The 15249-nt window shown below is 40.0% G+C and overlaps 2 protein-coding genes across 2 annotated transcripts; both read left to right on the forward strand.

Annotated features, from left to right (window-relative positions):
• The first annotated feature begins 675 nt into the window (after positions 1–675).
• Positions 676–5466, forward strand: LOC129948216 (uncharacterized protein K02A2.6-like). The gene has a single exon (XM_056059124.1). It carries the CDS (start codon positions 836–838, stop codon positions 5348–5350), a length of 4515 nt encoding a protein of 1504 aa, XP_055915099.1. The 5' UTR covers positions 676–835; the 3' UTR covers positions 5351–5466.
• Positions 5467–6614: 1148 nt separating this feature from the next.
• On the forward strand, positions 6615–9929 carry LOC129947593 (probable RNA-binding protein 19). The gene is made up of 5 exons (XM_056058218.1): positions 6615–6750; positions 6807–8309; positions 8365–9251; positions 9327–9449; positions 9519–9929. Exons 1-5 carry the CDS (start codon positions 6715–6717, stop codon positions 9838–9840), a joined length of 2871 nt encoding a protein of 956 aa, XP_055914193.1. The 5' UTR covers positions 6615–6714; the 3' UTR covers positions 9841–9929.
• The last annotated feature ends 5320 nt before the right edge of the window (positions 9930–15249 follow it).

Below are 15249 nucleotides of genomic sequence, written 5' to 3' on the forward strand. Positions count from 1 at the left end.
CAAAAAAAGCAGCTTTACAGGCGATACAAAGCAAAACAGGATGGGTTAAAGAGTGGTTTGGCTAGCAGCAGACACAGGTGTAACTTTAAATCTCAATAAACAGAGTACATGGTAATCGTCACTGAACCAGTTAATTAGACGTCTGGATACAAATTTTAGAAATGTGTTCACAGAACTGGCATCCAGCTCACTTCATCGGATGATCTACAGCAATCTGAATTATAATCTTAACGAAAGAAACTACTTCCAGGACATTAATACTGTAGAGTAATTCTCCAACATGTTTCGGCTATGAGGTGAACTGCTCAACATAAATTACGTTCCACATCGTGAAGATCTTCCACTTCTATGTGATATTTGCAAAATGGCTGAACGAGAGGATATTTTTTATTTTGTCGGAAGGTGTCCAATCCTGAGAGAAACAAGAAGAAATGTACTTGGTAGAGACTAAATAATGTGTCTAAAATAATAATATATTTCAAAACAGCAGTTATTTATAGAAACAGAATTAGACATACACATTTTTATTTAGTGTTACCACCCTAAGGGTACGACATCCCTGACCTAAGGAATGACAGAAGACCTCACGTACCAACCCTGGACGCAGAGGGTCATTGAGAAGGGACAGATTCTGGCGGGAACATAAAATCACGGACATTCCATAGTTTTGCATTCTCATCCTAACATACTAGTTTTTACTTAGATTCTTCTTAACCTCATATATTATAATTATTATAGAATTATGTTAGTTGTTTTCATTACTTACTAAAATAAAACTTGTATAAAAACATAATAGTGGCGACGAGGATTCGTTGAATAAAATTAAAGAACCATCATGCCAGACTCAAATCAACGGCCACATCAGCCTCCTCCAAACCAGCTTCCACCACAACAACAGCAGCAGTTACAGCAACAGCCTCCTATGCAACAACGTCTTCAGCAACAGCAGCCACCTCCACAACAAATTGCGCCACAAAATCCACTTCAACCTAACCTCCAAATGCCACCACCACCGCCGCAGATTCCTCAAGATTTCATATCGTTCTTCCAAGTGATGATGACTAATCAATCTGCCCTCATGGAGCGCCTCTCGGAGAATATATTTAATATGAAGAAGGAAAGATCGACCGCAGAATATACGATGGAGGTGCTAGCAAAAAACATCCAAGATTTTCATTACGATGAAGAGAACGGAGCCACATTTGCACAGTGGTTCGAACGTTTCGCGACCACGTTTAAAGAAGATGCAAGAGCGTTAACAGAGGATGCTAAAGTTCGACTACTTTTAAGAAAGTTGGGTGCATCAGAGTACTCCCGGTATGTAAATTTAATTTTACCCAATACACCTGCTAGTTTCGATTTTAGTACTACAATCGAAAAACTTAGCAAAATATTTGGACAATCGGAGTCGATCTTTAACACGCGCTTCCACTGCTTACAAATCACAAAAAGCAGTTGTGAAGACTACACAGCTTACACTAGTAGAGTCAATAAGAGCTGTGAGCAATTTCAACTTGGGAAGCTGACAAGTGAGCAATTTAAGTGCTTAATTTTTGTCAAAGGGTTGCATGCTTCATGTGACTCAGATGTCAGAACAAGATTACTTGCATTGCTGCAATCAGGAGACGAAACAAAAATTACGCTTTCGAACTTGCTATTGGAATGTCAGAGAATTGCAACACTAAAGCAAGATTCTCAATTGCTTGAAACTGCACCACTCAAAACAAATGCAGTTTCTTATGGCAGAAAGAAACAGCCGAACAACAATGCTCTACCCATCAGTCATCCCGCATCAGGCAGTTCCACATCTATCAAGACATTGCCGCGTACACCATGCTGGGGATGTGGTGGTATGCATTTTGCTGCAGATTGCTCATTCAAGAACCACCAATGCTCATCATGCAAGCGTACTGGTCACAAAGAGGGTTACTGTTCTTGCTTTGCCAAAGCAAACACCAATCAACAATCATCAAGACCCAAAGGCAAATCCAACAAAAGACAACGAAAATCAAATGTAGTTGCAGTCAACACACTTCAAAAAGCAAATCGCAAATTTATAGAAGTTCATATAAATGGATTAGCACTCAATCTTCAATTAGACACTGGAGCTGACGTCACAATTCTATCGAAGAATAATTGGGAGCAGTTGGGGAGCCCTAAGCTCTTTTTGGACAACAACTCAGAATCGGTAATTGATGCTCAGGGTAGAATAATTACCATGCTTGGTTCTTTCATTGCAGATGTTAAACTGGGTGATAAAATAGCAAAACTGTCTTGTCGTGTAGCTGACCTTCCAAATTTAAATCTTTTTGGAATAAATTGGATAGACGAATTTCGTCTATGGGATCAGCCATTCAGTAACATATCCAAAATACTCCGTTTAACATCAACATCAACAATTTCTGTAGCCGTTCATATACAGAAGATAAAAAAAGAATTTGCAGACATTTTCACTGAAGCCCTGGGTCATTGCACTAAATTCAGGCCAAAATTATACCTGAGAGAGAATGCTACACCAATATATCGAGCGAAACGACCAGTTCCGTATGCAGCACTTCAGCAAGTCGAAGAAGAATTGAACCGACTGGAACGATTGGGTGTTATAACGCCGATAGATTTTTCGGAGTGGGCAGCACCCATAGTTGCCGTTCGTAAAGCCAATGGCAATGTAAGGATATGCCCCGACTACTCAACAGGCTTGAATGATGCTCTTCAGCCCCACCAACATCCACTTCCACTTCCTGAAGAGATTTTCGTGAAACATGCTGATGGCAAGTTTTTCACACACATTGACTTGTCGGACGCATACCTTCAAGTTGAAGTCGAAGAAGAAAGCAAGCAGTTCCTCACAATCAACACCCACAGAGGCCTGTACAAGTTCAACAGACTTCCTCCTGGTGTCAAAGCAGCACCAGGAAGTTTCCAACAAGTCATGGATACAATGCTTTGTCAGCTTGAAGGAGTCTCAGCGTTTATTGATGATCTTCTGGTATCCGGGAAAACTGTGGAAGAACACATTCAGAGACTGAAGGCAGTTCTTACCAGACTACGTGAGTATGGGTTTCATATAAAAATAGAAAAATGTTCATTTTTCCAGACCTCACTCAAATATTTGGGTCATGTTATCACCTCTACCGGACTCAAACCGGACCCAGATAAGTCTGCCGCCATTGTCTCGATGCCACCACCGCAAAATTTGTCACAGTTGAGGTCTTTCTTGGGGGCCATAAACTATTATGGCAAGTTTATACCCGACATCAGTAAATTAAGTGGCCCGTTGCACGCGCTACTGAAAAAAGACAGCAAATGGGTATGGACAAAAGCATGTCAAGATGCTTTTACAAACTTCAAGAACATCCTTTCGTCAGACCTGGGTTTAGCGCATTACGATCCACAACTACCAATCATCGTTGCAGCGGACGCATCTAACATGGGAATAGGAGCATGTATTTCTCACCGTTTCGAAGATGGCACCATTAAACCTGTTTATCATGCATCCCGGACACTCACATCAACAGAACAGAACTACAGCCAGGTAGAAAAAGAAGGTCTCGCTCTTACATTTGCAGTGAAGAAGTTTCACCGTATGTTACTGGGACGTCACTTCACCCTTCAGACAGACCACAAACCACTTCTGTCAATTTTTGGCTCAAAGAAGGGAGTTCCAGTGTATACTGCCAACAGGTTGCAGCGGTGGGCGATTACTTTGCTAAGGTATGATTTTTCGATTCAATTCATTTCCACTAGTGACTTCGGAAACGCGGACATTTTGTCACGGTTGATAAGCCAACATCCAAGGCCCAATTCTGAAGAGTACGTCATAGCTACTACCACTGTGGAAGAAGAAGCTTGCGCTGATTTGAAACACACCATTCAGCTACTACCACTTACATTTGACATGGTACAAAAAGCTACGTTGAACAATTCAGAACTGAATCGAATAGCTAACTTCATCAAATCAAAGTGGCCAAACAAAAACAATCTATCTTCAACCGAGCTTCAGTACTTTAATAGACGCGAAGCATTGACACTCGTTAATAACTGCATCATGTTTGGAGATAGACTAGTTATTCCCGAATGTTACCGTACCAAAATACTTCGCCAAGTACACAGAGGTCATCCAGGTATCCAAAACATGAAGGCGATAGCTAGAGGCTACATTTACTGGCCACAGATTGATAAAGACATCGAAAATTTTGTGAAGGAATGCTCGAGTTGTCAATCAGCAGCAAAGTCACCAATAAAAACAACACTTCAGTCATGGCCTCTCGCAACGGAGCCCTGGCAGCGTATTCATATTGATTACGCAGGCCCAATTCAGAAGGTATATTACTTGGTAGTAATAGACGCTCATTCCAAATGGCCTGAAATCATAGAAACGTCATCTACAACCTCTACAGCTACAATCAACATCTTGCGAGAAATTTTTTCCAGACATGGATATCCGAAAACCTTGGTATCGGATAATGGAACTCAGTTTTGCAGCCACCAGTTCAAAAATTTCTGTGAGTCAGCAGGTATTCTTCACATGAAAACTGCACCGTTTCATCCCCAATCGAACGGGCAAGCCGAAAGATTTGTCGGCACGCTCAAACGATCTCTTCAAAAACTTAAAGGGGAGGTAACCATGCAGGAAGCTCTGCAACAGTTCTTATTCATGTATAGGACAACTCCAAACCGCAACACGCCGAACAGTACGTCACCAGCTGAAGCAATGTATAACAGAAAAATCAGAACATCGTTGGATCTTCTAATTCAACCAAAGTTGAACCAGCCAGTCATCAATGAAAAACAAAACCTGAGTTTCAATCGACAGTATGGAGCAAAGCACAGATCATTCGCTGTAGGAGATGCAGTTTTCGTCAAGCTGTATCGTTCAAACAAAAGCAGGTGGATTCCAGGTGAAATACTGGAGAGAGTTGGAGCAGTCAACTATAATGTTCGCGTCAACACAAGAGATAGACTAGTGCGGTCTCACACAAATCAAATTAGACCGAGATCATCCACACAGACGTCATCGACACCAACAGCGCAAATACCTCTTTCAACACTTTTGCAAGATTTCAACATGAAACCAATTCCAGAACTCCAAAGTCCGGAGATAGCCGCCAGCCAAAGTTCACAGCCTGTAGCAGTTGCCTCAGAGGAATGTCCACAACATAGCAGAAGACTTGATTGGGAGCTTGGGGACAACAATCCAAGTGGTTCGGATCAGCGAGAAGCAATCATCACTCCACCGTCTATCCAGAGACGATCGAATAGAAAGCGTAGAGCAACAAAGAGATATTCTCCTCCCTCACCACCAGCTAAAAGGGGAGGTGTTACCACCCTAAGGGTACGACATCCCTGACCTAAGGAATGACAGAAGACCTCACGTACCAACCCTGGACGCAGAGGGTCATTGAGAAGGGACAGATTCTGGCGGGAACATAAAATCACGGACATTCCATAGTTTTGCATTCTCATCCTAACATACTAGTTTTTACTTAGATTCTTCTTAACCTCATATATTATAATTATTATAGAATTATGTTAGTTGTTTTCATTACTTACTAAAATAAAACTTGTATAAAAACATAATATTTAGCACAACTGCAACTTAATTAATTACAAAATAGTTAATACAGTTAATACTTTGTCAACCAGGCAGACGGCAACACCATGCTTTAAATATTGTTAATAAAACTGTACAAACAAATGCAAGCAAATAAAAATCTATCTAAATCTAATCATTCGAAAGTCTCTCATCGATTGGTTTTCTCAGTGTGCCCAATGAATCACTTTTTACGTATTCAAATCTCGACCTATAGCAGCTCCTGATTTTTCTGCGGCATGTTTCTTATTTTGTTATAGTTCGTCACCAGCGAATCTGTTAGAAGTTATGTAGAAAGAAATTTACAAAAACTTGCAACTTTCTCGAGACGATATGTCAGCTAAAATCCTTTAAGTTTTAGAAGCGTGTAATAGTACAAACTTGATATTGGAGACGAATAATCTGAATTTAGTGCTCAAGAAGATATCACTGGCGGTCCGAATTTAGGAATCATAAGCGAAAACAAGCAAGCTTTACATAATCTACCACCGTTGGTTGACTAAGTCTCAATTAAATGCTTTGTCTTCCCACTATACCAATACTGGTCTTCAAAAACATAGTCAACAGATAGCAGGAAAAGGATTAGCGACAAAACATCCCCTTGTCTCCTAATAGTAGTGTGGGGTTTTCCAATAAGATTGTGGCAGATGCCAATTTTGAAAAGTTGTTATCTCTTGACTTTACCAAATAAGAACTAAACTTTAAATAAAAAATAGACCTATACGTTCTTAAAATTGTTAAAATGTTAACAAATGAATTTCATGCTACTTAAGCAAAAACAATCACAATTTCTGTAAGAAACAGATTTTGAGAGTTTTTGTTTTAACTAATTTCTGCGCCATTTAATGAAATTTTACAAAAGTACATATACAAAAAGAAAACAATAATAATATGTGACCAAGACGAACAAAAAAACTGGAGTCATTCAATTTTTGCAGTGTCACGTTTACCTTAAGTTTATATTGAAGTTAATCACAAGAAACAATGCCCCCTTTATAGAGAGAATGACATCTGTCACTCTCCTATCTATCGCACGTGTTGAAAAGAAACTCGCAAGTGAAATAAACAAAATAATGCAATTTTTATTTTTCCAAGACCAAAATTAGTAAAAAACAATAAAAATGTCACGAATAATTGTGAAAAATCTACCAAAAAATGTAAGTCCCACTCAATAAAATTCAATTCCCTCAAAATACAATTTCAACTCTTCCAGATAACTGAGAAAAAACTCCGTGACTTGTTCGAAGCCCAAGGAACCATCACCGACATCCAACTAAAGTACACCAAAGAAGGTGTATTCCGACAATTTGCCTTTATCGGCTATCTCTCCGAAAATGAGGCACAATCTGCTATTGAGTATTTTAACAATACCTGTATCCAAACGAGTCGAATTCGGGTGGAGACGTGCGCTCCACTTGGTGCCGAGGAAAAACCACAATCGTGGAGTAAACATGCGAAAGATAGTAACGCCTTCCGCAAGGCAAATGGCATTATTGATAAGGAAAAGGCCGAACAGGAGCAGGAACTACTAAAGAAGAAGAAGGCAAAGAAGGTGTCAAAGTTCGAGGAGATCATCGGGGACCACAAGGACGATCCACAGTTTGTGGAGTTTATGCAGGCACACGATAAGAACCGAACTCTATGGGCTAACGATGCTAAAATGCTTGAAGATGGTGAAAAGGAAAAGAAAGAAGAAGACGACAACGACGATGATGATGAAGATGAAAAAATGGAACCCATAAAATCAGAAGGAAAAAAAGAGAAACAAGGTAAAAGTGTGAAAAAGGAAGACGATGGTGATAGCGATGACGATGATGACAAAGAAGAAGAGGAAGAGAAAGATGATAACAAAAAATTGGCAGAAAAACCTATAAGTGACTTGGAATATATGAAATCCCTGGTAAAGACATCGCCCACCAAAACTCCTCCAGCAAAAAAAGAAAAATACAAAGTAGACAACAAGGATCTCTTCACAATCAAAATTCAAAACGTTCCCTACACAGCCAGTCGTCAAGATGTCATCCGATTCTTCAAACCTCTCAAACCTTACTCTGTCCGTTTGCCACCCAAACGTCACGGATTCGCCTTTGTGGGATTCAAAACCGAGAAAGACTTCAACACCGCCTTTTTGAAGAACAAAAGTTTTATCAAAGGCAAACAAGTGTTCTTCACCGATTTCACACAACAGAACAAGATTTCCCTAACCAAGGACGATACCAACTCGAGTACGACAGTTAGTGGGAAGCAACTCAAATGGCAGGTGCAGGAAGAGGCGCTCAAAAACGAGGAAAACATCTCTGAGTCGGGTAAAATCTTCTTCCGAAATCTTGCCTACACCGTGGTAGAGGATGATTTACAAAAACTCTTCTCGGAGTATGGCCCTGTGGCGGAGGTAAATCTTCCCGTGGATTATATCACTAGGAAGATCAAGGGTTTCGGAACGGTGACGTTTGTGATGCCTGAACATGCCCTGCAAGCGTTCTCAGCCCTGGATGGGACCCATTTTCATGGTCGGATGTTGCATTTGATTCCCGGAAAGTCCTTTAATCATGAAAAAGATGACGAGACACAAGAAGAGGGTCTCTCGTGGAAGGAGAAGAAGGAACTCAAGCTGAAGAAAGCCGCTCAACAGACGTACAATTGGAACACACTGTTTCTTGGAGCAAATGCCGTGGCGGATGTTCTAGCTCGACAATACGAAACTACTAAAGAGAATGTAAGTGTAACCTTAACGAGTTCTTAACTCACAACTTAACTGTCCCAATTTCTAGATTCTTGACTCCCAAACTGGTGGATCTAGTGCAGCTGTACGCTTGGCTCTGGGAGAGACTCAGATAGTCATTGAAATGAAGCGTTTCCTCGAGGAGAACGGCGTGTGTTTGGATGTCTTTGAGTCTCAGACGGCAAAGCGTTCGAATACCGTCATCTTGGCAAAGAATTTGCCAGCCGATACGCAAGTCTCCGACATCCAACCACTGTTTGCCCAGTATGGACTAATTGCGAGATTTGTGTTCCCTCCAAGTGGTGTGACGGCGTTGATTGAATTTGCAGATCCATCTGAAGCGAGAATTGCATTCAAGAAGCTTGCCTACAGCAGGTTCAAACATGTCCCCTTGTATCTGGAATGGGCTCCAGAGGGCACCTTCAAAACTGCGGCCCCCACCAAGCCGAAGGAAGAAATCAAAAAAGAGGAACCCAATTTGCCAGAGACGAGTGAAAAGAAAACAAAGAAACAATTGAAGCGTGAAGACAAAGAACGAAAGGAAAGAGAACGCCTTGAAGAAGAGAAGAAGCGAAAAGAAGAAGAGGAAACAGCAAAGGCCAAGGCAAAGGAAGAAGCTAAAGCTAACGACGAGGATAGTGACGATATGGATGAAGATGAGCCACCAGAGGAAGAAACAACTCTTTTCCTGAGAAATTTGAACTTCAAGACGAGAGAAGATGCTGTGAGGAATCACTTCAAGCACATGGGAAGAATTCACTTGGTGCAAATAGCAATGCGAAAAGATCCTGAGGATCATAAGAATAAGATTCCTCTAGGCTATGGTTTCATTCAGTTTAAGAAGAAGGCTGTGGCTGAGAAGACTTTGAGGCAAATGCAATTAACTGAAATTGAGGGCAATCAGGTGGAGTTGAAGAGGAGTGATAGGACAAATAAGTGAGTGGGATATTTTCTTCAAATTACTTTTAGGAAGAAACTAATAAAAGAGATTTTTGTTTGTCTTTGCTTTAGGAGCGATATTAAACCAACATCAACAAGAAAAACTACAAAGGCATCAAAACAAACTGGCACAAAGATTCTTGTGCGGAATATTCCGTTCCAAGCGAAGGCCAACGAAGTGCGGGACATTTTTAAGTAAGTAGTTTAACTTTTTGAACTTTATCCATGTATACAAATTTGTTGTTTTTTTCTTTTTTTTTATAGAGCTTTCGGTGAAATTCGAACTCTGCGATTACCTCTAAAAATGACGCCCGGCGAGGAGTCACATCGTGGATTTGGTTTTGTCGATTTCATAACGAAAAGTGATGCGAAAAAAGCATTCGAAGCTCTTAGCCAAAGTACCCATTTGTACGGTCGGCGATTGGTACTCGAATGGGCATCAACAACCGAAGACAATGTTGGCGAGTTAAGAAAGCGCACAGCTCAATCCTACCAACGTTCCGAAGGACCAAACAAAAAGAGTAAAAAGGGACTATTTGATGATGGTCAAATAACCACCGAAAAAAATGTTGAAGAAGATGAATAGGAGTAGAAGTATTTTATAAGAAAATAATTTAAATATAATTTGTATAGTTAAAAATAAACAAAAATTAATAAACTGATTTACTAAATTAAGATGGCGCTACAGTTCTGTGTGAATTAAAGAATTACCCAACAAACTTCTTCATATAGTTGGGTTACTAGCTAGATTTTTGCAGTTACGCACTTCAAGTTGAGTGAGGTCAATTTTTTTACCTAATCCGAAGCCTTCCTATGGGGTAATCGTAGGGGAGGTTTCTATGTGCTCTACGTGACGCAGCCATCTCAGAGGTTAGGCTTTTATTTTCCTGACTTAGTCCTTACTGTTCGTCGTTCCATTTTCTTCTCCATTCACCTTGTGTGCATATAATACACTATTTGCTCGGGAGAAGCCTTTGCTACTTAATTGCTTTGTGTGTTTTCAGAAGTGTCGAAAATGCCAAAATCTATGTTAGTAAAATTTGACTGAATATAAACACACCAATTCTTTAGAATGTTCGTACCTGCCTAAGTAAAATTTTTAGCATTGATTATGCACAAACGTTGATTATAAATCAGAAATTGGTGGCCGCGATAGATATCCAAGACATTGGAGGTGAAGAATGGATGAAAATCAAAACGCAGGAGTAATTGGATGTGTTGACGGAACACATAGGAATCGTTGCTACGATTCATTGCGTCATCAGTATCTTAAAAGAAATGGATATTACAGTTTAAACGCAATGATAGTAAGTTTTTTCCTTGAGAGTACCTTTTGGTTTTTAGTGCAAGTTTTTAGGGCGTGTGACCATAAAATGTGTATTCGTTATGTTGACACAAGATATCCTGAATCGACCAATGATTCCTTTGTATGGAACTGCAGTATTCTTAAGCCAGTTCTTGAAACGTGGTACCAAAGAGGAGAACGTTCAATGTTCCTTGGTAGTATTTAAATTTTTATTTCGTCGTTCAATAATTTTTTCTTAATGTTAGAAGACGCCGGTTACCCACTATCGTCTTGTTTGCTCACTCCTTTCAGAAACGTAAGTTCTGGTTCAAGGCAGTCTTTATTTAAAAAAACTGAATCAAAATGCATTACTTTCTTAAGGTGGCGCTACAGTCCGGGGCGGACCTGGGTCTCAACCAACATGCGTCTCCAGCCAGCTCGGTCTCTAGCTAGCTGTCTCCAGTTTCGCACGCCAAGTTGGTTCAGGTCCTCTCCCACCTGGGTGCGCCACCTGAGTCGCGGTCTTCCTCTCATGCTCTCAGACCTTCCGGGCTGGAGCGTTGATGTCCATCCACTCTACATGACCTAGCCATCTAAGCCGTTGGACTTTAATTCTCCTAACTAGGTCAGTATCGCTGTACAGCCCGTACAGTTCGTCGTTATATCTTCTACTCCATTCTCCATCTATGCGTACGGGGCCAAAAATCACACGAAGAATTTTTCTCTCGAAGCATCCTAAGACGCTCTCATCTTTCTTTGACAGCGTCCAGGCATCAGCGCTATAAATGAGAACCGGGATGATGAGTGTCTTATAGATGCTCTAGAGAGGACTTTACTTCTCAATTGCCTTCTAATGTAAAAAAAAACAGCGATTTGCACGAGTTATTCTTCGTTTGATTTCAGCTCTGGTGTCGTTGTCTGTATCAATAGCAGTGCCTAGGTAGACAAAGTCCTTAACTACCTCAATGTTATAGCTGTCCATGGTGACGTTTTATCCAAGGCGTCGTTGTTCAATGCCCTTTTTTGATGACAGCATATACTTGGTTTTGCCCTCATTGCCCTCATTGACCACTAAACTCATCTTCTTCGCATCCGTCGCAATGCTCAGAAACGCTCCACTGACATCACGCTTTGATCTTCCAATTATGTCAATATCATCTGCGTATCTGAGTAATTGAATAAACCTTTGGAAGATTGTGCCTCTAGTGTTGACAGTTGAGTTTTGCACAATTCTTTCCAGAACGATGTTGAAGAATTCGCATGACAGTGCATCGCCTTGTCTAAAACCTTTTTTGAATAAAAATGCATTGATTCATGTTATTTTATAAAAGAAATGAAGTGTACAAGTACATACCTATGTACTTGTATTGTTTTATTTTCCGACATTTCTTTAACATAAGCTTCAAACTTTTCTCACACAACATGAACGCTTGTCGAAAATAACACGAATGACGTTTAAATCAACGAACATTCGATAAAGACAAAAGAGTGAAATCAATCTTCGAAAATGTTATGACATTGGGCAGGTTAAGACAACATAACGGACATCATTTGGAGTTTACACATATTACACAAAACATTAAATAAAGCTATGAAGAAAATAAATAAATCATATAGTAATAAAGTTCAGCTTTCAGTTGAATGAAAAGTCATGATCCACTGTCACTTTGGCAGAAGTAGACTTGACTTGATAGTTAGGGAGATATTTTTTGACTAACCTTCCAGTCGAACTTTCAATAAAGTTGCCTTAATTGGAAGGCAATTTCTTGGCACCTGGCCAATCAGATGCTTGAAACTTGACTTACTTTCAAATAACCTATGTCGTCTGAACCTGCCCATTTAAGTCGAATCAACGGTTCTCAATTCGCAAACGGTAATACAATTAACACTCATAAACTCACAAGTTTATTCATTCGACTCGCCAATGGTAATAGGGGACTTTATTTTACTTTTATCTCACTCGCTTTCTTCAGTTTACACAGGTCTAAGTAAGACAGACGTCTATGAAAACACATAAGCTGTTTGAGCCAGATCCTGCTGAATTTTTCTGACTTCTTTCTCGAATCCCAAATCTGGACTTCTTGCGAATTTGATGATCTATATGACTCCATCCAAAAAATTGCCTACCTATGAACTTGAGATGATATGATCACAATTCTGATTCTTTTGGAAAATAGAACTTTTAGCACAAGTGAGGACAAAAGTTGCAAAGAGCATTAATTCCGGTTTTTTAGATCCAATTAAACTAATCGGAAAAAACCTAAACAACTCAGTAAGGCATACATATATCACCGAAATTCCAATTTCCTATAACAGTAAGAATTTTTGGTCCTTACAATATATAAGGAATTCTTCCTCTTTTTGGTCCCGAAGCTTGTTACCAAACCTCTTCATATTCGTTTAAGGACTCCCGTCCCTCTTGAGATGTGCAACTGCAACGAAAAAATATCATATTTATTATTTGGAATGTGTATCCAGTGAACAGTTCCAAGTTCTTCCTTTAACGTGCTATTGAAAGTGGCAAGCTCAAACTGAACTTCTTGAAGAAAGTCTAAGCTCAGGGCATACTAGATCTATAACTGAACGACAGGATCTGCTTATAAATGGAAAAAGAAATACGTGCCGAAATAATTAAAAAACGGGATAAGCTGCTCTTCTTAGGCTATTGAAATTCGAAAGCTCAAACTGGCCTTCTTGAAGAAAGAACAAGCTCAGGGCAGTCTAGTTCTATAACTAAGCGACAGAGTCTTCTTATAAATAGTAATAGAAATACGTGCCGAAATAAATAAAAACGAGATAAGCTGTTGTTTTTAGGCTAAGCGATGCTGGTATATTTGCAAGAGTTACCATTCCAAAACAACTTCTTCGACCACAAAATAAGGTAAAACGTTTAGAGTGGTCCAAAAGGTATGGAGACTGCACGGAAAAAGATTTTAGCAGTTGTCTAAATGTCAAGCAATGAACATATTTTTCCTTAAACGGAGGTTTTTCATTGAACGCAGTAATGATGAAAAGATGCTTCCCGACTGTGTGATTCCTACATGGACGGGATTCTGTGATGGTCTGGAGGTGTTTCTCACTTAATGGAATCCTAGATTTGACTCGCGTTATTGGAAAAATGAACAAGAGAGCGTAGAAAAAGATACATATTTGTAAAAAAGGTTGTAATTCGTACATATGTCAACAGAATATTGGCCCTAAAAACGCGTTCAGATATTGCCGAGATTACCTCAAAGATAGAGAAGACGTAGGATTCTTAAAAGTCACAAGCACTGGATACCTACCCTATGCAGTTATTGTGGGAGTAGCTTAAAAGAAATGTCTTAAATCAATTAACCAGTTAACAAGATTAGATTGAGGCATCAAATCGAATCCGAACAGAGATTTCGATTCCCTTCAACGACGGTTTGATTCCCTCCATCGGAATTCTGAAACAATATACTACACGATTCTAGAATTTGGTTTCCTTTCTTAAAATGGGTGTGGACTCAAACTATTTGCCTACAGTTTAAGTCCAAAACTTGAGTATAACTTCCATTTTTCTCGGCTGGTGCTGCAGAAACTTAGCTTCTCAACTTCGTTTGTCCTCTGGAAAATAGAGAGATTAGGTCTTCAACCGTACTAGGTGGCAACCATCATTTTCGAGAGGATAAAATCTAAGATCGAGTCTACACTCAGGCTCAAGTCGCATCAAGCGGGATTTCGCAGTGGTCGATCATGTGTCGACCACATTAACACCTTGCCAGTTATTCTTGAACAATCGTCGGAGTACCAATCTCCAATCATTTTCGTCGGTTTTGAAAAGGCCCTCGTTCGCGTTAGTCGTGACGTTATCTGGAGATCGCTTATTGCTAAAGGCATTCCTAATAAAATTGTTGATATCGTAAAAGAGTCTTACAACAACGCAAGGTGTTTCGTTTTGCACAATGGCCAGCTTTCCGATGCATTTGAAGTGCGACAGGGAGTAAGACAGTGAGCTGTATTGTCACCGATTCTGTTCTTGCTTTCTATTGATGATGTTATGACTGCTACGGTGGGTGAACACTAGAGACTGGGTATCCAAATACAATGGCGCCTTAAGCTAGCCACCTCCCCATTTTGTTGAAGAGAGTGGCACATTTGGCATATTATGTCGTCAGCATAGTCTAAGTGGCTTATGGCTGAAACACAAACACGCTTCAGCTTCGGCTTCGCCTGACGTTTACGGGTTCAGCCATAGGAATTCAATGTATGCTATCAAAATAGAGCTTCGACTTCACGTTTCCTTTGACAATCGTAAGGAAAGGAATGTAATGTAACTGTAAAACGGAAGCTCTCTAGAATTATCTGAACATTTGCTTTGTCTGACAGCTCATCAGCTGTAAAAATATGTCAACAAACAAAATATTTGCTCTTTGAAGGGATGAAATAATAGAAATGTCATTCAAAGCAACCTCGAAGCAGGCCTTACGTAACGCAGACGAAGCCGAAGCTGAAGCGTGTATGTGTTTCAGCCATTAATGACAGTAAGACTAAGTTAATGCACACCAACAACAACAGGTTATTGTGAGAGACAAGTAGCAGTAGAAGAAGTCGCCCAGCTCAACTATCTGGGAAGCTATTTGTCACTCGATGGTGGAACGGACCTGGATGTCACCAATAGAATAAATAAAGCCCGTAGTGTATTCGTAAGGCTCTCTAAAGTGTGGAACTCCACAGGAAAAAGCGCTC

The sequence above is a fragment of the Eupeodes corollae genome, chromosome 2 (assembly GCF_945859685.1).
Source record: "Eupeodes corollae chromosome 2, idEupCoro1.1, whole genome shotgun sequence".
Classification (NCBI taxonomy): domain Eukaryota; kingdom Metazoa; phylum Arthropoda; class Insecta; order Diptera; family Syrphidae; genus Eupeodes; species Eupeodes corollae.